At 45.6% G+C, this 22,943-nt stretch overlaps 1 protein-coding gene across 1 annotated transcript in view; it reads left to right on the top strand.

Annotated features, from left to right (window-relative positions):
* The window catches only part of LOC116741694 (kinesin-like protein KIF28P), an 85,693-nt gene that overhangs the window by 40,914 nt on the left and 21,836 nt on the right, over positions 1-22,943 (top strand). The window contains exons 5-14 of the mRNA XM_032608667.1: positions 720-944; positions 2,569-2,723; positions 6,624-6,735; positions 8,210-8,277; positions 10,261-10,370; positions 13,087-13,193; positions 14,660-14,750; positions 16,285-16,339; positions 17,409-17,532; positions 18,556-18,700. Of these exons, the coding sequence (XP_032464558.1) occupies positions 720-944; positions 2,569-2,723; positions 6,624-6,735; positions 8,210-8,277; positions 10,261-10,370; positions 13,087-13,193; positions 14,660-14,750; positions 16,285-16,339; positions 17,409-17,532; positions 18,556-18,700 (1,192 nt within the window). The remainder of the gene's footprint in view (positions 1-719; positions 945-2,568; positions 2,724-6,623; positions 6,736-8,209; positions 8,278-10,260; positions 10,371-13,086; positions 13,194-14,659; positions 14,751-16,284; positions 16,340-17,408; positions 17,533-18,555; positions 18,701-22,943) is intronic.

The raw sequence follows: 22,943 nt of genomic DNA, 5'->3' as shown, positions 1-22,943 counted from the left end.
CACTGTTCTCAGGAAAGTAAGACTTCATTACTTTGTAATACAAAATTTGTGATAATTCAGAAAGAGGCTGGGATCATTTCTTTTCATATTATTCACAAAGGAGTTGCGGATCAACTACAAGAGTTAACAAGATTGCTAGGAGAATATTTAGGATAATCCGAGAACCATGTTTTCAAGCACAAAAGCTTTAGAATCACCTATGTAAAGTCAGACAACTGTAGATACCGACTAAAATGTTTTTTCATGCTACAAAAGCAGTTCCGCCAATACTCCATGTTCAGTGTATTAAACATTACTTGTTAGCTTAGCTTCAGTTACGCTATCTTCTCCACAAGCATTCACTGAGTTCCTATCATATGTCAGGAACCATGTTAGGATTTACTGTCCTAGTAAAGAAACATGCCCTGCCCTCAGGGACCTCGCAGTCTGGTTGAAGTGCTCTAGGTACTTGAACATAATAAAACTGAATTTCTAAAAAAATATATGCTTCTGATTTCACTAATTACAGCAGGTTTCCATATTTTCTTGCTTGTCATTTCTCTATTCCTTACTTATTTAAATTATGAGGTGGTCTGGTGCCTACAGAACTTTAACATTTATTCATTCATCCAATACATATTTACTGAGCACTTAATGTATTCTAGAAAGGGCTGTAACGGTGAAATAAACAAAAATCCTTGCCTTCCTGAATTTTGCATTATTTATTCTTTTTTCCACAGGTAAAAGATTTGCTGTCCAAAACCAAGAAACCTGGAGGGCTAAAAGTAAGGGAAGACCAACAGCTGGGCTTTTATGTGGATGGTCTAAAGTCAGTGCCTTGTGAGAACTATGCCCAGATTGAAAGACTGATGGAACAAGGAACAAAAATAAGGACCACAGCTTCGACCAACATGAATGCCAGCAGCAGCCGGTCTCACATGGTCATCACCATTCAGTTCAAGCAGGTGAGATTCAAGTGGATGCCATTGTCCCCACCTCCCACCAAGGGGGTCCAGGGAAAGGTTCCCAGTAGCGTTATGGGCTGGTGAGTATTATGGAATCTTTTTAGAGTTGATCTATGGATTAAGGTGGCTCTTTCCACACATAGACTATAGGGTCAGAAGCAGGAGAAAGTGAGGCACCTGTCTCCTTGCTTCCCTCCCCCGACATCCATGCCCCCCAACCCCGGCCTAAGTGAGCCCGTTACTAACAGAGGGGTGGCAGTAAGACCTACCAGATCCCAGAAATGCCCCTGAGACTAAAGACTGCTTTCCCTCAAGTAAATTCGATGCTCTGGGAAACAGGTTTTGACCCCCGAGTTGATCAAAGTGTGGAGATATGAGAGTGGGTCTGTGGTTTGTCATGGAGAATTCTACTAGTAGGCTCTGTGTGCACCACCAAAATAATAATGCCCGACTTTCAGATCCATGAGCCTAGCCAGATACTGAAGTGTCTTTCTGATATTTGGAATCACAAAGATAAAGTCTTTGAAATCAGGTAATCCATGTAACGCCCCACTAAATAGAATCTTTGGTAAACTAGAGCGCACTTTTCTCCTCCATTCTCCTTGGTGGATATCACCGAGTGACCTCTACAGTTATGGACAATTTGATTCAGACGTGGTTATTCACAAAGCCTGGTTAAACATTTAGCTACAGTTTTACCACCTCCATCCCCTAAGCCCCAGCACTAGTAACAGATAAAACAGTAATAAGTAAAGATTGTCCTGCTCTAACCAAGAATAGTGGAAAAACACTAGACCATGTATGACTCTGTTTACCAGCTCTGAAACTTTGGGAAGTAACTTACCTTTCCTAAGTCTCAGTTTCTTGTCCTGTAAAAATGAGATGAATAGTTATCCTCATAGGAATGTTGAGAAGTTTAAATAGCACTCTGCATTTTAAAGAACCTTGTAAACTTTTAAATATTATTCACTTAATTTTACCATGTTACTGAAATTTATAAACTTTAAATATGGTTTTCCCCGCTACTTTTTAAACTTGATATTTTAGAGGCAAGAGACAAAATTAACTGGAAAAGAATGATTTTACTCTGTTTATTGGTGTCAGTAACAACATTAACACCTATTTATGTATGCCAGGCATGGTTAGAACCATTACATCTATTATCTTTTACCCTCATAACATCCCCAAAGCATGCTATCATCCTTATTTTACAACTGAGGAAGCTGAAACTCTGAAAAGTTAAATCATTTGTCCACAGTTACATGACAGAAAGGGAACCTGTGGCATTCTTTCCATTACATGACTACACCATCCTGAACAGTTACTTATTTTGCAGATTTCACAGTAGATTTAAAATACTTATTGATCACAGAAATACTAATATCTAATATATCATTGAAAGTAGCTCTGCAGAATTGGGAAGGGGCAACTGAGACATTTGAACCTAGTAATGTTATTGTAAAATGTCATTATAAAGAGGATGGCATTTTAACTTGCAAATTTTATTACATCTTTTTTGAGTGTGAAATACAATTAGAAAAAATATGCTAGAATGTAAAATAGATTGTCTTCTTGTGTAGTCTGCTGCCACTCTAATAGCATGACCTCTGTTGCTTTCCTACAGGTTTTTCTAGACAGAGACCTCAGCAAACAATCCAGTATTAATTTGGTGGATTTAGCTGGAAGTGAAAGGCAGAAATCTTCAGGATCTGAAGGTGACAGATTGAGGGAAGGATCACGAGTTAACTTAAGTTTAACCAATTTAGGAAATGTGATCAGGTAAATAATCAGTGGATAGGTACTTAATTGTGCCATAAAAATAAACTCAAATATCAAAATTTAGATTAATCATGACCCTTGGTTCATGACCCACTATCATCATTGGTTCATTCCTGGCCCTCCTGTAGATTTTATTTTAAACTAATTAATTGCTTTTAAATGAAATAACAAACACAAATAAAACCACCACCCAACCCAAGAAGCAGGTGGTATTCCTCTCCTATTCTCCCCTTGGAGGTAGCCACCATATTGAATTTTATGTTTAATCTCCCTCCCTCCCTACTTCCTTCCCTCTTTCTTTATTTTATCATTTCTTGTTTTATCGCTTGTGCACATTATTATTTATTAGTAGCACTGATTTTTGAATTTTATAAAAGGGTAAAATATTATATTGCTTTCTGGATCTTGCATTGTTAAGGTTACTTAGGTATAAATTACATATAGTAAAGTGCAGAAATCTTAAAGGTTCAGCTCAATGGATTTTTATATATGTATATATCTATGTAATTACCATCTAGATTGAGATATAGTACATTTCCCAAACTCAGAAAACTCCCTCATACCTCCTCCTAATTTTTAATCCTAACAAAAGGAATTGACCTTTGTTATCAAAGATTAGTTTTGCCTAACTGTATTGATTTTCATAAAAATGAGATCATGTATATCAGGTCATTGTCTTTTATTTATTTGTTTGTTTGTTTATTTATTTAATTTATTTTTGGCTGCGTTGGGTCTTCATTGCTGCACGTGGGGGGCTCTCTCTAGTTTCGGCAAGCAGGGGCTACTCTTTGTTGCGGTGCGTGGGCTTCTCATTGCAATGGTTTCTCTTGTTGTGGAGCACAGGCTCGAGGCACGCAGTCTTCAGTGGTTGTGGCACACGGGCTCAGTAGTTGTGGCTTGCAGGCTCTAGAGCGCAGGCTCAGTAGTTGTGGCACACGGGCTTAGTTGCTCTGTGGCATGTGGGATCTTCCTGGACCAGGGCTCGAACCTGTGTCCTCTGCATTGGTAGGCGGATTCTTAACCACTGAGCCACCAGGGGATCCCTGGCCATTGTCTTTTACATCTGGCTTCATTCACTGAGGATTGTGTCTATGAGACTAATCCATGCTGTTTCACTTAGCAATTATTAATTGTTTTTCATTGCTATGCAGTATTCCATTATAGGAATATACCACTATTTATCCATTCTCCTCTTGTATGGGCATTTAGTTTGTTTCCAGGTTTTGACTATTATGAATAAAGTTGCTATCAACGTTCTTGTACAGGTACTTAGGGGAAAATAATTACTCATTCCTCTTAAGTACATACCCAGGAGTAGAGTTTGCTTTTAGATTCAACATTATTAACGATATCTATCCATGTTATGTGTGGCTCTGGTTAATTTATTTTCTGTTCTTTTACTAAATGTCCTGTCTATGAGATTCATCCATGTTGTTACAGTAGCAGTTGTTACTTCTTTTTCATTATTGTGTAGTATTCCATTGTGGGAATATGCCACAATTTATTCCTTCATTCTCATGTTAATTGGCATTTTGGTTGTTTCCAAGTTTTTGTTTGTTTTTTGCTATTACAAACAGTACTACTATGAACATTCTTGTATAAATCATTGGGTATCAATATTTCAAAGTGTTTTTGGTATAGACAAAGAATTGAAATTTTTGGGTGTTATATATAAGGTGTGTGAATACCTTATTTTTCGAGATGGTGACAAATTGTTCTCCAAAGTGGTTGGACCAATTTATATTCCCAGGAGCAATGTATAACATATCCCATTGATCCACATCTTTTCTAAGGCTTGGTATTGTCAAATTTCTTGATATTTACCAATTAAGTGGGTATAAACATATTTTACTATGGTCTTGATAGCATTGGTTACCTACAAGCTGGAGCATCATTTGATTTGCTTATTAGCAATATGTTTCCTCTCAAAATACCTGGTCTTATGTTTTTCCGATTATTCTATTGAGTTATTGTCTTTTTGATCGATCTGCAGACATTTTTTACTATTTTTATTACTCTTTTCTCAGGTATATGTATTGTAAATATCTTCTCCCAGTTAGTAGCTTGACTTTTCACTTTTTTAAAGGTGTCTATTGATGAGCAGAAGTTATTGTTTATGTTTTGCATTTTTGCATTTTCTTTGTCTTGTTTAAGAAAATTTATACTTAAGTTCCTATCCATTTGGAGTTGGTGTGTAGTAGTGTAAGGTGGGTATCCTTTTTGTTATTTTTTCCTTACCGATTACCAATTTTTTCAGATCATTTGCTAAGTAGTCTCTCCTTTCCCCAATGATCTTCTATGCTACTTCTGTTATATGTCAAAATTCAATATATGCTTACTGTTCCTTGGCTCTTCAATCTGTTTGTCAACCTCTAAATATAATAAACACTTTATCCTATTCCTGGATAATATGAGTATCTCCATCCGACATCTGCTATTTTTGACATATATGTTAATTCTATTCTTCTTTAACCCCGAAAGACATTATCTTTACTATCTTATACAGTTAGTGTTCATTCACATCTACTCCTTTTTTATTATTGTTATTCATTCCTTCTTAAACATCAGAGCTGCTCTGTAAGATCAGTTTCCTTCTGGTTGAACTATGTTCTTTAGAATTTCTTTTAGTGATCATCTGCTGACGGCAAACTCAATTTTTGTTTGGTTGAAATTTCTTTATTTTACCTTATTTTTAAAAGATAATTTTGCTGAGTATATAATTCTGGATGGACAGTATTTTCTTTCAGCTCATTAAGGATACCATTCTCCTGGTTTCTATTCTTGGTCTAATCGCTATTGCCTTGAAGATAATCTTTTTCCCTACCTGCTTTTAAGCTCTTCTTTTTTGATGTTCCCCAATTTCACTATGTTGCATTTGAGTGTCAGTTTGTCTTTATTTATCCTCCTTGGAATTCCTTAGCCTCCATAGCTCTGTGATAGTGATTTTCATCAATACTAGAAAATTCTCAGCCATTATCTCTCACATATTGCTTCTACCCATTTTTTTTCTCTTTTCTCTCCTGAAACTTCAATTAAACTATTTGAATCTTCTCACCCTGTCTTTCATGTCTCCTAACCTTTCTTTCTTGTTTTCCATCTCTATGTCTCCAGGCTGCAATCTGGATTTCCTCTGAACTATCTGGTTCACTAATTCCCATTATGGCAATGTCTAATTTGCTGTTGAGCCTATCCATAGTGTTTTAAATTTCAATTATTGTATCTATTCCTTTCTAGATGTTCATTTTGTTTCTTTTCTAAATCTGATGGATTAATTTTTTAGATTTCTTTTCTCTGTTTGTGATTATAATTTCACAGAGATGGGATTTCCTCCCTCCTCTTCCCCACTCTCTTCAGTGACAACACTACTTTCTCTATAGTGCCCTGAGCAGGGCAGACACTGAGCTGTTATTTTTCTTATTCACTGTTACTCTGATGCTGTAGTCCTATGGGGTCCTAATGCTATGGGATCTTCCTAAGGCAGTATGAGAGAAAGGCAAGAAAAGGACTTAAACCCACTCCCCATTCCTATCTTCACCCTGCTAGCCACCCTCTTCCTCAGATCACAACCCTTCCCTATACATAAATTTACAATAGCCTGCAGGCTCTGGGTTTTCCTCCAAAGGTTTAGTGTGTTAGTGCCTCAGATCTGGGCTTCCCTCTCTGTTATGGTTTCCCCAGTGCTGACCTTGGGGATAGAACCAGCAGCCTGTGCTGCTGTCTTAACTTCAGCATCTTTGTACAGAAGGTGTCTCAACTATTGGATATTCCTTAGAGTCATGTCTCTGGTATATGGGGTCGACAAGGGGATTTGAGGAGTGTTTCTGACTTATCCACAGGGAAGCAGATTTCTTCTTGATACATGTAAAAAATTCTGTTGTTTTATATTTTCTTTTGATTCAGCGCTCTGGCTGATGCAGCCATGGGGAAGAAAGTCTTGCACATTCCCTACAGAGACTCTGTTCTGACCAAACTGCTCCAGTCAGCTCCGGGTGGGAACAGCAGAACTACTTTGGTAAAGTGATTTTCTTACCACATTTTAGACTGTTTAGACTCATGTAGCTGTCATTACTGCTGTTGTTATTATTATTATTAAAGTTATTCTCTGTGGACCACTAAACACAGCACTCTGCATTGATATAGCACGTTCTGATCCATGATCTGATGACTCCTGGAGCTCTTTCCATGGCGATGTTCAAATAAAGTTTCTATAGTGCTAATTTTGATTTTTTAATTTACTCTTTTCTGGTTCTCTACAGAACTATATATTACTTTTATTATCAGGAAGAAACTAATACAGTTTTAAAACTAACACTAACAATGTCACGTTATTATAAATCAGCAGTCATTCCATGGCAAGACTGGAATCAATTTTTGACTGTTTCAGACACAGGGCAGGTGCTTAACCTGGAGAGTAGCCAAATTGTGTCATCTCAGCAAAAGACTCCAGACTCTATTATTGAAAGTTTGCCAAGTGGTACCGTGCGCAATGTGTTAAGTCAGGGCGCTCCGCTCTCAAGCTTCAGATTAGGGAAGGAACAGAACTGGGCAAGCTCTGCTTCCAGCCTCATACTGGCCTCCAGTCTGTTGTCCTGATTAGGAGAGAAACGCCTGCTGCTGGATCTGTCTTTATCATGTATTCTTGCCTAACTCTTTTCAAACATTTTGGTTAACGTTTTTCTGGTTGTCAGTACCTGTGGGCCTCCCTGGGCCATCCCCCAAGAGCCTGGACTAAAAGAAGGCCCATAAGACTCCTCTGAACGTTAAACATCCAAGCTCTTGAGGCTCCATGGCTCCAATCCCAGTTTCAGCATACTTACCATGAGACCTCCTTTTCCTCCTTCCTAAAGTGAAGATAACAATCTCGCCTTGGAAATACTGCTGTGGTGATTAAATGAGATGATATAATGAACAAGCTGAAAAGCTGGACAAAGATAAAGGATTAGTCACCAGGCCCTTATGCTCTGAATCTTGACCTCCAGGACCATAAGTTACAAGCTGCCGCCTGGGCAATCACACTCCCCCCCTGTTCACCCTCAGTGACCCTGCCCGCCTCCAGCTCATCAAAAAGTTTGTTTTCTCATTTGAATTCTAGAACAATTAAGCCAAAGTCAATAGCCAGACTTGAAACCATACAAGTGGCTACTCAGTAATGATTTATTGATTGGTCTCTGCAGTGCCAGTGTTCAAAGGTCATTTAAATCCCCGAGGAAATCTGCTGGGGACTCAGTGCTGAGGGACACGTAGTACAGAGGTTAGCTGCACAGGTGTCAAGTCAGGGCTGGTCCAGGTCCCAGCTCTGCCAGTTATTATCTGAGTGACCTTGGCACATTTTTCTTCTCTAAGCCTGACTTTTCTGTCTGAGTTGTAAAGTTTGAACAGTACCACAAATTACAAGATGTTCCATGACTGTTAGTTGTGTGATATCGACAACAATAGCTCTAAAACCTTATATGAAAAACAAAATCTGAAAAGGTTATTTTTTACAGATAGCAGCCATAAGTCCGGCTGACATCTGCTACGAGGAAACTTTATCAACATTAAGATATGCTGAAAGGTACGTTTATGAATACTTATTATCCACAGTGGTTCTAGGTTCTAAATCTGGCAAATTCTTCTAGTACCCTTATACTGGATGGGTTGGCGTCTTGGGAAGGGATCCAGAAGAAGGAAGAACAGAAGGATTCGTGAGAGGAGAGTGAGAGGAAATAAATAAAAGGAGGTCGAACTGGAGGCTCAGGACCCTCCTGAGCCTGTCATTCTGTCACTCCAGCCCTGGATGGGGGAGGAGCCGTGGGCTCAAACCCATGGGAGGAAGCACTGATCCCAATCCTGATGTGGTCACTTATCTGTCCCCCCTGCATTTTCCTGCCACATAGCATGACCATTCACAGATTCCCCTTCTGTCGTCTGGGACACACGTAGAGCATAGTGACAGGCAGAGAATTTTTGTGCTAATAATAAAGATGAGCACATCAGAGGCACTCCCAAAGTTGGGAACCAGCCCCCGGCTCTGCAGCTTTCCCTGAGCTGCTTCTCATTTCTCCAGGTCCCACCCAGCAGGTCACAGGCGTCGTCTCCCTGTGCGGGTAGAGCAGGGCTGTCACTGCTGGTTCCCTCCCTTTGGACTGGCCGGGGAGACAAGCCCACTCGATTAGCCCCTGCAGGACGCTGTGGAAGAGCCGAGTTCCTGCCTTTCAAGGCACGTAGGCGCCTACTCCTCCTGACCTGTCTAGGCAGGTGAGGGTCTGGGGAGAGGAAGCCTCCAACCAGGGGTGGAAACCGCGCGCCCCCACCACCCCTGCATCGTATCCATGTGGCAGATTTGAGAATCCACCTCTGCAGTGTTCCCATCAGCTCCTTTCAGGAGCTTGGAATTCTCAGCCTGTGTTCCAGGCAGCTGCAGCTGGCATGTGAAATGGACTTGGTTCCTCTTCGAATGGGTACGGGCCTGTGTGTCAGAATCTGGCCCTGCCTGCCACAGGACCTGACCCTCGCTGGCCCTCGGTGACCTCACCTGCTGACGGAGGTGATGCCTCACTCTCTGGGTGGGGTGAAGACCACCTGAGATTGCTCATAAACCGTTTCTGGCTAAGTTCTGCTTGGCATGGGGCTGACGCTCAAAAGTGGTAGTTGCCGTGACGTCCCCAAGTAATCGCCTGTCCTTCTGGTCTTCCTTTGGCATCTTCTCAGGGAGGGGCCCTTGCATTTTACTCACGAACACTTACATTCTCGTTCTGCGCTGCGTGGTCTCAGTATCATCTGACTCCAGTAGACGTGTTCTTCCAGCATCTGTACCACTCAGATCTTGAATTTTCTCTTTAGTAATATTTAGAATGGTCGTTTTCTCTCTGCTTGTCAGATGTCAATCTGTTGCTAGCACTTTTTACGTGAGACACTGTGTGATGCAGAGGAAGGAGAAAATGGTCCCCAGGGGCCCTGGGCTCCAGGCCCAGATCTGCCGCGGCCTGTGCGACGGTGGGCTTGCCTTGGAAACCCTCTTCCTCAGTGAAAGGAGTAAGGTTGCCAGATTTAGCAAACAAAATATAAGCCGCCCAGTTAAATTTGAATTTCAGATAAAGAGCAAGTCACGTTTTAGCATAAGTGCGCCCCATGCAGCACTTGCTGGGAGTGAACTAGGTCATCTCTAAGCCCACTGCTGGCCCGGAGCACATGGTAGAGGGTCACGGGGAGCCTCCAGGGTTTGTGGTGCTATAGCAGCAGCAGGAGCAGTGACTGAAGAGAGTTTTGCATTAACCGAGTCAGCCCAGCTGGGGGAGTGTGTTCAGAACACATGGCGGGCAGGCTCCAGGCCTCGGTTGAGCTGCTCCTATTTATTTGAACCCTGGATATCTCTTGAGTCCCTTCTGGTCTTCATGGTTTACTGGAACCTTACATGGTGGAGTTTCGAATCACTTGGGCATGAAAGGCTCCCACTTTGACCTTCTGAGACCAGAGCCCGGCTTCCAGCCAGTGATCTGGTGGTACTGCTCCAACTGCAAAAGGTCCAGGGCCTGGTTGTGTGTCCACCTTTGCACAGGGCTAAGAAGATCCGGAACAAAGCCGTGGTCAACACCTCGACCCTGATGAGAGAGTCCAGGGCAGAGAACAACAAACTGCTGCTTGGGTGTGGAAACTCCAGAATGGCAGGTAAACCGAGTCAGGAGTCAGCGCGGGTCCAAGCCAGCAGCCAGGAGGCTGGGAGCGGGAGGGAGGAAGGGAGGGGCCGTGGCCAGGCCCAGGCCTGGGGGCCAACTCCTGGGTAGAGTCTTAGGGGAGCCCTAGGGCAGGTTGCTGCACCCCTGGGCCTTTGTCCAGGACATTTTGGCCTGAATGTAGATTCACAGCAGTTATGAGAAATAATGGCCTTGTCCTTTTTTTTTTTTTTTTTTTTTTTTTTTTGCGGTACGCGGGCCTCTCACTGCTGTGGCCTCTCCCGTTGTGGAGCACAGGATCCGGATGCGCAGGCTCAGTGGCCATGGCTCATGGGCCCAGCTGCTCCGCGGCACGTGGGATCTTCCCGGACCGGGGCACAGGGCACGAACCCGCGTCCCCTGCATCGGCAGGCGGACTCTCAACCACTGCGCCACCAGGGAAGCCCTGGCCTTGTCCTTTTTAAATGGTCATTTTAGTCTCTTTTTTTTTAATTACCATTTTTATTTTGAGGTTATTCTTTCCACCGGGACTACTTTTTCCTTACCAGATTTGGACGGTGGCCCTAAGGGCGTTTATTCGGCTGATGGCCTCATGCAGTTAAGTGACGTTTGGAGCTAAGAAGCACTAGCCCCAGCACCCTCTTCTAAGGCTCTGCTCAGCCCTGGCTGCGCGTTAGAGTCACCTGGTGACTGTGCGCCATCTGGACCAATTAATCCATCCCGGGGGCAGCAGTGGTCCTTAAAGTGCCCACCTTAAGGTGGCCCACCGTGCAATTATTGAGGACCACTGCTTTGAGTGAAGGCCTGAGATTTCAGCATGGCAGCATGAGGTGTGTGTAATTTTATGCCCATGAACAATTTAGAATGGTATGGATGGAAAGGGCAAAATATAAAACTGTTGAAGTAGAATTGATAAAAGCGTTCAGCATCAAAACAGCCAGACCAGAAGGTCTGAAAGCTCTGCGCTCAGTGCTCTTAGTGGAGTGTGCCCCCACTGTCATCGTCCGGCCCTTGGTAGCCGTTCCCCTCGCCCGGCCGGGCTCCCTCGTGCCACACGGGCTCTCTGTCTGGCGGTGGCAACACTTCCCAACCACAGCCCGCTCCCGCATGCACACACACCTGGCTGCCCCCATGGATGTTCTGTTCGAGGACAGGTTGGCCCCATCTGGCATATCTCTGGGTTCCCAAGTCCTGACTCACTAAGGCTTCAGACTCAACCACGCACTTCCTAAATTAGAGGCTGTGCCCACATCTGGTCCAGGCATGACTCTGCTCTGTCACAAATCTCCGTACCTCTAAAATCTGGACATGCGGATGTTCACCTAAATATAGCATCTAATTCCCATTATTCATAAGCACAGACACGGAACGCATGAAAAACAAGGTAAGATAAATTTTTGATTCTTCCTGAATCCCCTGACTTCACAGGCATGTCCTGAAATGCTCTCACATGCCCACATGATTAAAAAAACAGATTGCTGAGCTTCACTGCTCCTCCTACAAAGGACCTCCCTGCTCTAGTTTCCTAGGAATTAAGAGGTGATCCTAGTCTTTTTTTTTCTTTTAATTATTGAAGTACAGTTCATTTACCATGTTGTGTTAGTTTCTTTTTTTAAATATATTTATTTATTTTTATTTTGGCCGCGTTGGGTCTTCGTTGCTGCGCTCAGGCTTTCTCTAGTTGCTGCGAGCGGGGGTTACTCTTTGTTGCGGTGCGCGGGCTTCTCATTGCAGTGGCTTCTCTTGTTGCGGAGCACGGGCTTCTCATTGCGGTGGCTTCTCTTGTTGCGGAGCACGGGCTTCTCATTGCGGTGGCTTCTCTTGTTGCGGAGCACGGGCTCTAGGCGCGTGGGCTCAGTAGTTGTGACTCGCGGGCTCTAGAGCGCAGGCTCAGTAGCTGTGGTGCACGGGCTTAGTTGCTCCGTAGCATGTGGGATCTTCCCGGACTAGGACTCGAACCCGTGTCCCCTGCATTGGCAGGTGGATTCTTAACCACTGCGCCACCAGGGCAGCCCTGTGTTAGTTTCAGATACACAGCAAAGTGATTCAATTATACACCTACACATACGTATATATATTATTTTTCAGATTCTTTTCCCATATAGGTTATTACAAGACATTGAGTATAGTTCCCTGTGCTGTGCAGTAGGTCCCTGTTGTTTATCTATTTTATATATAGTAGTGTGTATATGTTCATCCCAGACTCCTAGTTTATCCCCCTCCCACCTCCCAGCTATCCTCTTTGGTAACCATAAGTTGGTTTTCTATGTCTGTGAGTCTGTTTCTGTTTTGTAAATAAGCTCATTTGTGCTATTTTCTTAGATTCCACATATAAGTGATATTGTATGGTATTTCTCTTTCTCTGATTACTTCACTTAGTATGATAATCTCTAGGTCCATCCATGTTGCTGCAAATGGCATGATTTCGTTCTTTTTTTTTGGCTAACCTTCCGTTGTATATATGTACCGCATCTTCTTTATCCATTCATCTGTGGATGGACACTTAGGTTGCTTCCACGTCTTGACTGTTGTGAATAGAGCTGCAGTGGATATCCTAGTCTTTATAGAACTTGCCAAGTGCAGTCAGTGCAGTTCTATTTCCCACTCCTACTGAGAGTGCCATGTTTTGACTGAGACATTCTGTGCCTCACCTTTGACACTGCAGACCTTAAACTGGCCTTAAATTGCTTAAAGGATCTCCCTCCTTCCAGAGCTGCCAGCCTGTTGGCTCAGGTCTCCCACTGATCAACTGAGCTGGGTGCACCAGCTGGAGCAGGCCCGGAGCGAATGGCAGCAGTACTACGTGGCCATTGCCCAGGTGAGCTCACCACCTCTACCTGCCGAGGGTGGCAACCTGGCGGGGGGGGGGGGGGTGGGGGTGGCCTTGCCCCTTACCCAGACAAGCGCCAATGCCTGGGTTGATGCCAGGTGGATAATCGGGGTGAGGTGTATTATGTATAATATGTGAATGTGACATGTTATATGTGATGTATGACTTAATTAAATTATTGGCAGAGTTGGGGAGAGAATGACAGGGCATGAAAGGGAAGGAAGCAAAGAGGCCATGAGGCTGAGGATAGAATTCAAGGCTGTGGATAATTAGAATTTGGGGAGGATCTGAGGAATATGGTTGTCTTCTGGGGTCTGTGAGTTGTGACCCTGAACCACGTATCTGGTATTCACCGCCAATTCCAGATCATAAATGGGCTGGGGTGTGAACTTTGTACCTGGGCCAGGGAGATGCCCTGTCTCCCATGACCTTCCTCCCCAAAGCCACGAGGCTCTGGACAAACTCCAAAGTCATGGGCCAGCCCTGGAGGACTTTAGAAGTGGTGGGAGGGGTCCAGTCCAGATTCCAAAGGGCTCATGGCGCCAGAATAGATGTGAGCTCCAGGCGGAAGGAGTGGAGTCGGGTGGAGGTCTGTGGCAGCAGGGGGTCAGGTTAAGTTAGGGTCCAAGAACTCTAGAGGTGTGGATGTAATATGGCTGCACCCAGCAGCCAGAAGGGCCAAGAAAGTAACATCCTGTGTAAGGGGTACCTGGGTTTGTGACCCTTGGCTTCAGGGGTCAAGTAGGATCCAGAGTGAAGAACCTAGGACTCTGTTCTGTATGGACAGTTAGAACCAGAAGGACTCTCATCTTCTTTACTCTTTATGAGAACTTCAGGACTTAAAAGCTTTCCTTGTGCCTGCATAGCTTATTCCAGTTCTGCTTGACTATCAGACCTCTATAACCGCAATACCAATCAACACCTGTATTAAAAAATGAAGCGCATTTTGGTAACCAAGAGAGGGCGATGCAATAGGACCCATTTTGCTATCAACACCTGATGGGTGATGAGCTCGCCAAAGGACTTGGGGGAATGAGGTGTAGGGCAGATGGTTTAGTGGAACCCAGGAAGAATTACCCAGGCGGAGCGCCAGAATGGGGCCTCCTGACAGCTGGGGATGCCGGGGGCCTGAAGAAACGGCAGGGGTAGAAACCAAAGTGCAGGGAACCACGCGAGAGCAGCTGGGAATGGTGAACAGAGTCGGAAACCGGCTGTGCTTTGCAACAGTCCTGACGGGATGAATGCAGGCCCCTGACCGCTGACCTGCCAGGATCGTACCCGCTCTGTCAGCGAAGCCCCTGGTCACACTTTCCTCCTCTGGGTTTGCTTTATGGGGTGAGTTGATGGGATGCACAGACAAACAGCTCCGAGGAGCAGTGGATAGGAAGGAACATTGCCGTCTGTGCTGTGCTGCCCTGTCTGGCGAGGAAGTCCTCTCTCTGTTTCTCCTCCAGGAGCAGCAGATGATGAAGACCTTCCCGCACCTTCTCAACGTCAATGAAGACCCGCAGCTCACGGGGGTTCTCAAGCACTTCGTCGAAGCTGGTACTCACTCCTCTAGACCTGCCCTGGTCCTGCTTATGCTTCCTGCCCCTTTTTTCTTTTTGATTTTTTTTTTGTGGTAAAATACACATAACAGGGCTTCCCTGGTGGCACAGTGGTTGAGAGTCCTCCTGCCGATGCTGGGGACATGGGTTTGTGCCCGGATCCGGGAAGATCCCACATGTCACAGAGTGGCTGGGCCCATGAGCCATGGCCGCTGGGCCTGCACATCCGGAGCCTGTGCTCCGCAACGGGAGAGGCCACAACAGTGAGAGGCCCGCGTACCGCAAAAAAAAAAAAAAAAAAAAATACACATAACAGAAGATTCCCCGTGTTAACCGTCTTTGAGCGTAAAGTTCATTGGCATTAAGGGCCTTTGCGTTGTGCAGCCCTCACCTGCACTCATCTCCAGATTGATTCTGTCTTCCCAAACTGAAACTCTGTCCCTTTTATGCAATAATTCCTCATTAGCCCCTCCCCCAGCCCCTGGCAACCACCATTCTACTTCCTGTCTCTATGAATTTGACCATTCCAGGTACTTTGTATAAGCGCAGTCTTACAGTATTTGTCCTTTTGTGTCTGGCTTACTTCACTTAGCATAATGTCTTCCAGGCTCATCCATGTTAAAGCCTGTGTCAGGATTTCCTCCCTTTTTAAGGCTGAACAATATTCTATTGTATGTGTGTACCACATTTTGTTGATCCACTCATCCACTGGAAAATGGCACCAGTATTTAGTCCCATCTGGCTTTCCCACCCTAGCCCTGTGCACACTCAGGACCGGAGAGGCTCATGCAGGACGGCAGTGGGGGCTGAATGAGGGGGCAGCCCCAGGAGGCTGGTGTGATGCTCCCAGCACTGTCCTTGGGCTCAGTCACTGAGCTTCACAGACCAGGGCCTTCCCTGTGCCCAGGCTTCAGTGGGTCTCCTAAGGCCCAGATGCAACAGTTTCTTCCTCCAGAATTCCCATGAAGAAGGTAGAACTTTAAAAAAGTTAGGAAATTGAGACATTGGGGTTGACACATACTCACTACTATATATAAAATAGATAACTAATAAGAACCTGCTGTATAGCACAGGGAACTCTATGCGATGCTCTGTAACGACCTATATGGGAAAAGAATCTAAAAAAGAGTGGATATACTTATATGTATAACTGGTTTGTTTTGCTGTACACCTGAAACTAACACAACATTGTAAATCAACTACACTCCAATAAAAATTAATAAAAATTCATTTAAAATAACAATAATAAATCCATTAAATGTTAACATAAATGACACATTCTTAAATAAAAAATATTTTCCTAAACAAACAAACAGAAAGTTAGGAACATCACAAAAAAGGTAGAAGGTAGAACAGTTATCCCCAAGGCAAGGTGATGTCCATGTACCATCATGACTGAAAATCGCAGTGAAAAAATCCCTTCACGTGATCTAATTGGAGAGGATATGGCACTTCCCAAACACCAAACATGTTAACTTACTAATGTCAAATTCTGAAAAAATTTGAAAACAACTTACCGTAATTCTTTTCAGGTTCGTGTGATGCTGGTCAGGCAGCTTCAAACGCCATCACTCTTCAAGGTTTGGGGTAAGTTGACGTGACCCAGCACCTCTGTCCAGCATTAGAGAATTGTGACCACTGCATCCAGAGGAGACTCTCAGAATTCATCCAGTCATCCTTAGGCCAGGCCACAGACCCTGCCGGACAACCAAGGACAAGATTTCCAGTCAATAGACTCAATCAGCCCCTACAAAGAGGGACCTTACTGACCAGTCTCCCCGACATACCTCAGCCCTCCTGAGCCCACCTGGGATGCGTGTATGTGTGTGTTTGTGTGTGTGTTGGTGGCTGGGAGGGGGGTGGAGAGGGGAGGCGGGGGACCTGTGGGCACTAACTCACCCTGACCGCTGGCCTCCAGGCCCTTTGCTCTGATTGTTCCTGGGGACCCCCTCATCTCCCTTTCCAGACCACTTCCTGCAGCGACCCTAGTCTAACACACAGGTCTGGAAAGGCTGAACTCCAGATGAGCTGAGGGTCAAACCTTCCCACAGGACCCCTGAGCCCCAGGCAAACAAGGGCTCTGGGTGGTGGTTGTGTGTCTCGACTTCCCGAACATTCCATGACAGCCAAGGAGTCCGGGAACATTCTAGAACAGCCAGGAAGCCGGTCATTCAGGGCACAGAGATGACGTCTGTTGGGCAGCCAATCTGACACCTCTGATACTGACCCCAAATCCTGTAACATCTCAAGTCTGGATTTGTATAGATAAAGACCAAGAACCAGACCTAAACTTCTCAGCGATATGTGGCCACATTATTAAGTCACCTTCCAAGTGTCTCTTCTGAAACACCTATCTTTCCATTTCCCCTCCTCTCAATCCTACAGGCCTGTGCAACCCCTGCGGGATCTAGTACTGGGGTGGGGGAGGGGCAGGGTTCCACTAAGAAATGATTGCCTTGTTGTCTCCCCGCTGGAGGGCAGAGTCCCTCACACCCACCTCTCCATCTCCACCCACTGAGCCAGCACACAGGAGCCCCACAGGGCTTCCTTGGCAGCTGTAGGGCTTACCTGATTGTGCAAATGACAAAGAACGATCTAAACTGTTCACTAAAATCGTAATTTATTTGGTCTCTTAGACACAGTCTTATCCTTTTAGAATTTCAGATAAACACGCTTCCTTCACAAATTCGGATGGTAAAGTGACGGTGACTCCACACGGCAAATGCAAGGTCGTCGTTAACGGGGTGCCCATCACGACCAAGACGAAGCTGCAGCATTTGGTAAACTCTGCTGCGGAGCCGCAGGGTTTCTAAGTTTGTCCGAGAGAGCTGGAGGGAGGTGGGCAGGGCTGGGAGCTAACGCCCTCGTGTCCCTCTGCTACGCGTCACAGTGATGACGAGGTCACAGCTGTGGGCTCAGGAGACCTGAGATTAACTCCCCGTGTGTCCTGGGGAAGTCACTTCGCCTCCTTGGGCCTCGCCCATAAAGCAGAGAGGGGTGAACTAGGTGATCGCCAAAATCCTTCCAGCTCTAACCCCCGTATGACTTTTTAGATTTTTGAAACCTGCCGTGGAGAGGGACTGCCAGCCCCTTGCCAACATCGGGCTCTCCCCGTCTCCTGCCACCACCCCGGCCCGAGTCCCAGCAGCACAGGGGCTTTAGGCCCCTCTCCAGTCCCTCTTCCACCTGTAGCCACAGAGAGCCTTTTAGACAAGCACACTGGAGCAGGCCACCCCTTTCTCGGAAATCCTTCGATGACCTCCCTTTTAGGACACCCGAGGGAGCCGGCCCATCTCCTGCCTCTCTGGCCTCACTGCTCTGCCTGGGCTTCCCTCGGTCACACGACCCCTTGGATGCTCAAGACGTGCCAGGCTCCGGTGGGCAGCGGCCTTCTCAGCCTCGCCGAAACTTAACACACTTGACGTGTCACCTTAAATAGTGCACCTTCCAAGAGGTCTTCTCTAATCCCCAGTGTAAATTAGGCCCCATACACTCTGCGGAAGGCCCGCCCTTTTCCTCCCAGCATCCCGCATGGGCTGGGCTGTGATTACATCGTTAGTTCGTCAAGTCCCGGAGGGGAGGGATGGGTCTGCCCGGTCCCCACCGACTCTCAGCGCCTGGTGGAGAGAGTGGGATAAAGGAAGGAGTCGGTGAAAGCACGAAAAAGCAAGAGGCCCCCTCTCCCCTCCTCGTTTATGGGTCTCTTTCCTGTTTGGGGGATAAACAGGGTCTCAGGATTTACACAGAGGAGCTGGCTCACCTCCTCTGGCCTCTTCCCTCCGAGCCCGCTCTCTCCTCCCTAGGACCGAATTATTTTGGGATCCAACAGCGCCTACCTCTACATTGGGTTTCCTTCAGAGCGAGGCAGTGAGGACTTGAGCAGATTTGATTATGACTTTTTCCAGCTGGAGAGAGCGGCTTCGGAGGGAGTGAGTGTGGACACGCTCGGTGAGCAGCCTGGGCCTGACTGCTGGCATTTTCCTTGGGCGGATGTGAAAGCAGCTGCTTCCACTGTGTGCTCTCCTGCCTTCCCTAAGAAAATAATCTTTTAATTGTGTCAAAATACAATGTTTAGAAAAGTAAAGATAGGATTTTCATACAGAGTGAGCACACGTCAAAGATTTGTTTCGAGGAGTAGAGAGTGGCTACAGCACTGGGATGGGAGGATGCTGAAATGCGCTTGCTGGGTCCGGCACGGCTAATTCATGCCTTCAGGGGGATAATCTTCTCCTGGACAAAAATTCATTTCAGTGTGCCAGTCTGAATTAACATCTAACGGCTCAGAGTCTGGCCCTAATCAGTAGTCAGTATTGAGGGTACCCCCTACCCCCTTTGCAGCCCCCTGGGGGACCGGAAGCTCCTTACATGGGCTCTGCTAGGAAAGGGAAGTCATCCTTTGGCCCTATCTCCATGCTTTGTATGACGTCTTGACAGCTCTCCCTTTTGCCCCTGAAACCTTTTCTTCCGTGGTCACCAAGTGGCTCTCTCATGGGCACACTTCCCAAAGCATCTTGGCCAAGAGTCAGCCAGCCTGTCTTTGAGCTCAGACGCCTTTAGCCCCAGTTCTCTGGAGCCCCTTGCCAAGGTGGGCAAGCATTTTGTGGGTTATTCTTAACTGACATTTCTTGAAAGGTACGGAGAAGTTTCAAGAGTAGTGCACTGAACTCTCAAACACATTCTGCTCAGATTTCCTGTTTAAATATTTTACTACATTTGCTTTATTATATATGTATATGTGTATATATATGTACACATATGTATATATAATTTTTTTCCTGAACCATTTCAGAGTAAGTTGCAGATACGATGCTCCTTTATCCTTCAATACCACATTGTATACTTCCTAAAGGCCAATCATTTTGTATAATGTTCCTTTGTTTGGGTTTTTATGATGTTGCCTCCTGATGGGACTGGGGTGATACATTTTTGGCAGGAATGCCAGCAAAGTGACGTTGTAGCCTCTGGGCCTCACATCAGAAGGCACATGGTGTCAGGTTGTCCATTTTTTGTGATCACTTGGTTAGGGGGGTGTCTGCCAGGTTTCTCCGCGGTAAAATGACTAATCGCATCTTTTTAATTAATAAATACTTTATGGGGAGAGACTTTGATATGTAGGTATCTTATACCTCATCACACTTTCATCCACTAATTTCATCATCCTTTGATCATTGGAGGATTAGTATGATTTTTGTCAAATGGTGAATTTCTAGCTCCACCATTTCTTCTACCTTTATTTGAAACAATGTTACTATAAGAAATGTTTGCTCTCCTATTTATTTGTTTATTCATTTATTTATGTCACTGTGAGCTCATAGAGTCCTGTTTTACTCCATAAGTTATAAGCTGTTGCTTTCATAATTTATTTTGATGTGCAAACTGTCCTGGATTTGGCCAGTGGGAGCCCCTTCAAGCTGGATTCTGTGTCTTCCTGACATTCCTCCTCATTCTTTAAACACTAGCCTACTTTCTGGCATCAAAAAATGTTCCAGGTTTGTCTCGTGGGCTCTCAGTCCCAGCTATGGTGTCAGTCATTTCTCCAAGGATCCTGATTCCTTTTGGTGGAGAAGGACATTTATAAATCAAGATCTGGGACTATGTGTGCAAACTGCTGTATAGCTACATGGCTCCCACACACATATTATAGCTTCACCTATTCTGTAAAACCATAAGTTAGTAATACCTCCAATTCCAGTTCAGTACCACAGGGTTTATTTTTATCTTTCTCTTGGTGGGCGAACATAGTATGTTTGCCCATTTTCTCCATCTGTCCTCTGGATTCCATCCCTCCCTCTCACCTTCTCAAGCATTTGTCTCTGAAGAGGCCCCTCCTCTCACCCTCCTGCATCACTAAATGCTCTCCATGGGTCATTCTATCACATGCAAACATGCTCCACTATCTTCCACCATAAAAACAAACACTTAGACCCACATCTCCCTCGAGCTACTGCCATATTTCTTTTTGTTCCCTTTTATAGAAAACTAGGAAGTTGTTTCCATTTTCTCATCTCCAGTCTGGCTTCTGTCCCACTCGTGCCTGACCCTGATCCCTCTGCATTCCAGATCTAGCAGGCACTTCTCTGCACACATCTCACCGAGGTCTCAGCAACATCTTACGCAGTTGAGCCCTCTCTCCTTTTTGAAATATTTGACTCTTGGAACCGTATGTTCTCCTGGTTTTCTTCTAGGCCACTTCTTCCACATTCCCTTTCCTGGCTTCTCCTCATCTAACCCATCTTGAAATTCGGAGAGCCCCAGAGCTTGGACCTTGGGACTCTTCTCTAGATGGATGCTTTCCCCACTCTGCTCTCATCATTCTCGGTGGCTCTAAGTGCCATCTGTGCTGACAACCCTCAGCTCCTCTGTCTTCTTGCTGTCCCTTGATATCTCTTGACACCCCGATCCAGCTGCCTTCTTGATATCTCTGTTTGCATGACTCACAGGCATCTCAACATGAAAGTGTCCAAAACAGAGCCTTGACTCCCTACTCACTCCAAGCCTGTTCTCATTCCCAGGACTTATCATCTTGGCAAACTGCTCAAGGCAAAAATCTAGGCCTCCTCCTTTCCCTCACGTCTTCATCCAGTCTGCCTTGTCTCCATCCTCCTGTACCACCATTTCAGTGCAAGCCATCATCTTCTCTTACCTGAAGAGTGTAGTCGTCTCTGAACTTATCAGATCATGATACGCTCGGGCTGCAAAATATTCACCAACTTCTCAGTGTTCTTAGAATAAAACCCAAACTCCCTACCACGTTCTTGAAGGCCCTTTATGATCTACCTCATGCTCTCTCTCCAACCGCATCTCACACCACTCTCTCCTCACCCCAGTTTGAACCTCACTGGTCTCCTTTCTGCTCCTCCAACACATCAAGCCCTTTCTGCCTCAGGGCCTTTGCACTTATTGCTTGTTTTTCCTTCCATCTTTGGCTCATTTTCATCTTTCATCTCTCAGCTCAGAAATCACCTCCTCAGATAGATCTTCCCCTTTCTTGGCTTCGCTTGTTTATTCTTTCTTATTTAACTCTATTTCTTTCCTAGCATTCATCACATTTTAAAATTATTTTATTTATTAGTTTGATTATTATTCATTTGTCCACCTGAGAATATAAGCTCTAGCTGGGATTTTTCTTTTCTCTTGTTTACCCATTCACTTATATATTCCTTCACTCAACAAGTATTTACTGAGCTCCTACTATGTGGCAGATGTGGTTCTAAGCCCTGGGGATCCAGCAGTGAGCAAAGAAATGCCCTGTCCTTACAGAGCTGACGAGAGCGGGTTCACTTCTGAATCCCCAGAGTCTGATAACGGCCTAGCAATGGGCCTTCAGTAAGTGTTTGTTGAATGAATGATGAATGAGATTAACCAGATCAGCTCCCACACAGAAGCTTAGTCATGCACACGTACATGACCTAGGGCCCAAATGTGGGCACGTCCTGCTCTGTTCTGTCCGAGAACACCCTGCCCCAGGAGGCCCATGCCTGGACATCGGGTCCCCCCCAGGGCAGGGAAGGCTAGGGTCTGTCCTCCCCACTCACCTCCCAGCCCCACCCAGGGGCCTTCTGGGCCTATAGAAGCTACGGCCCAACAGCTAAAGATGCTGACTGGGAGCCTGGAGAGACGGTGATGAACAAAAACCAGATCCTAGCCTAGAATAAATTACAGCCTTAGGTTTCTGAGTCAAAGGCTCCCCTTATCCTCTCAGCCCGGCCTCCACTGCCCAACAACCTGGGATTCCTCGTCCGTAGGAGCATTCAGGAGCTCTGGCATCTTCCTTTGTCCGTCTCTTCCCTCCCCTCAGATGGAGGCTCTTGACCACCTTACCTCCCCTCCCATCTCCAGGCCCCGGCTCACTCCCCTCAGGGGAGGCCATGGTACCAGGGCCCCTGGAAGCCACCTGAGCTTGGGCTCCACTGAGGTCTCTGGCTGTGCTGGGCTTCCCAAACGAGGAGCGTCTCACGTGTGCCGGTACCTTCTCTCCAGCCCGCGCGCCCTGCCTGAACTTGCCTTATAAACCCATGCTTGGAGAGCCGTGGGGTGTGCCTACATATGTGCAAAATAGTTCCTCCCTTTTTCGTATACCAAAGATTTTTCTTCAGAATTTTAGCAAAATAAATTGACGGCACACCTGCCCTCCCAGCCCTGGGCTGGCAGCACAATGAGGTCGAACAAGCCCCGGACGCTGGGCTGAAGG

The sequence above is a fragment of the Phocoena sinus genome, chromosome 1 (assembly GCF_008692025.1).
Source record: "Phocoena sinus isolate mPhoSin1 chromosome 1, mPhoSin1.pri, whole genome shotgun sequence".
In the NCBI taxonomy this organism is placed as follows: Eukaryota; Metazoa; Chordata; class Mammalia; order Artiodactyla; family Phocoenidae; genus Phocoena; species Phocoena sinus.
Note: the sequence above shows the minus strand (reverse complement) of the source record. Positions and strands in the feature narration are given on the sequence as shown.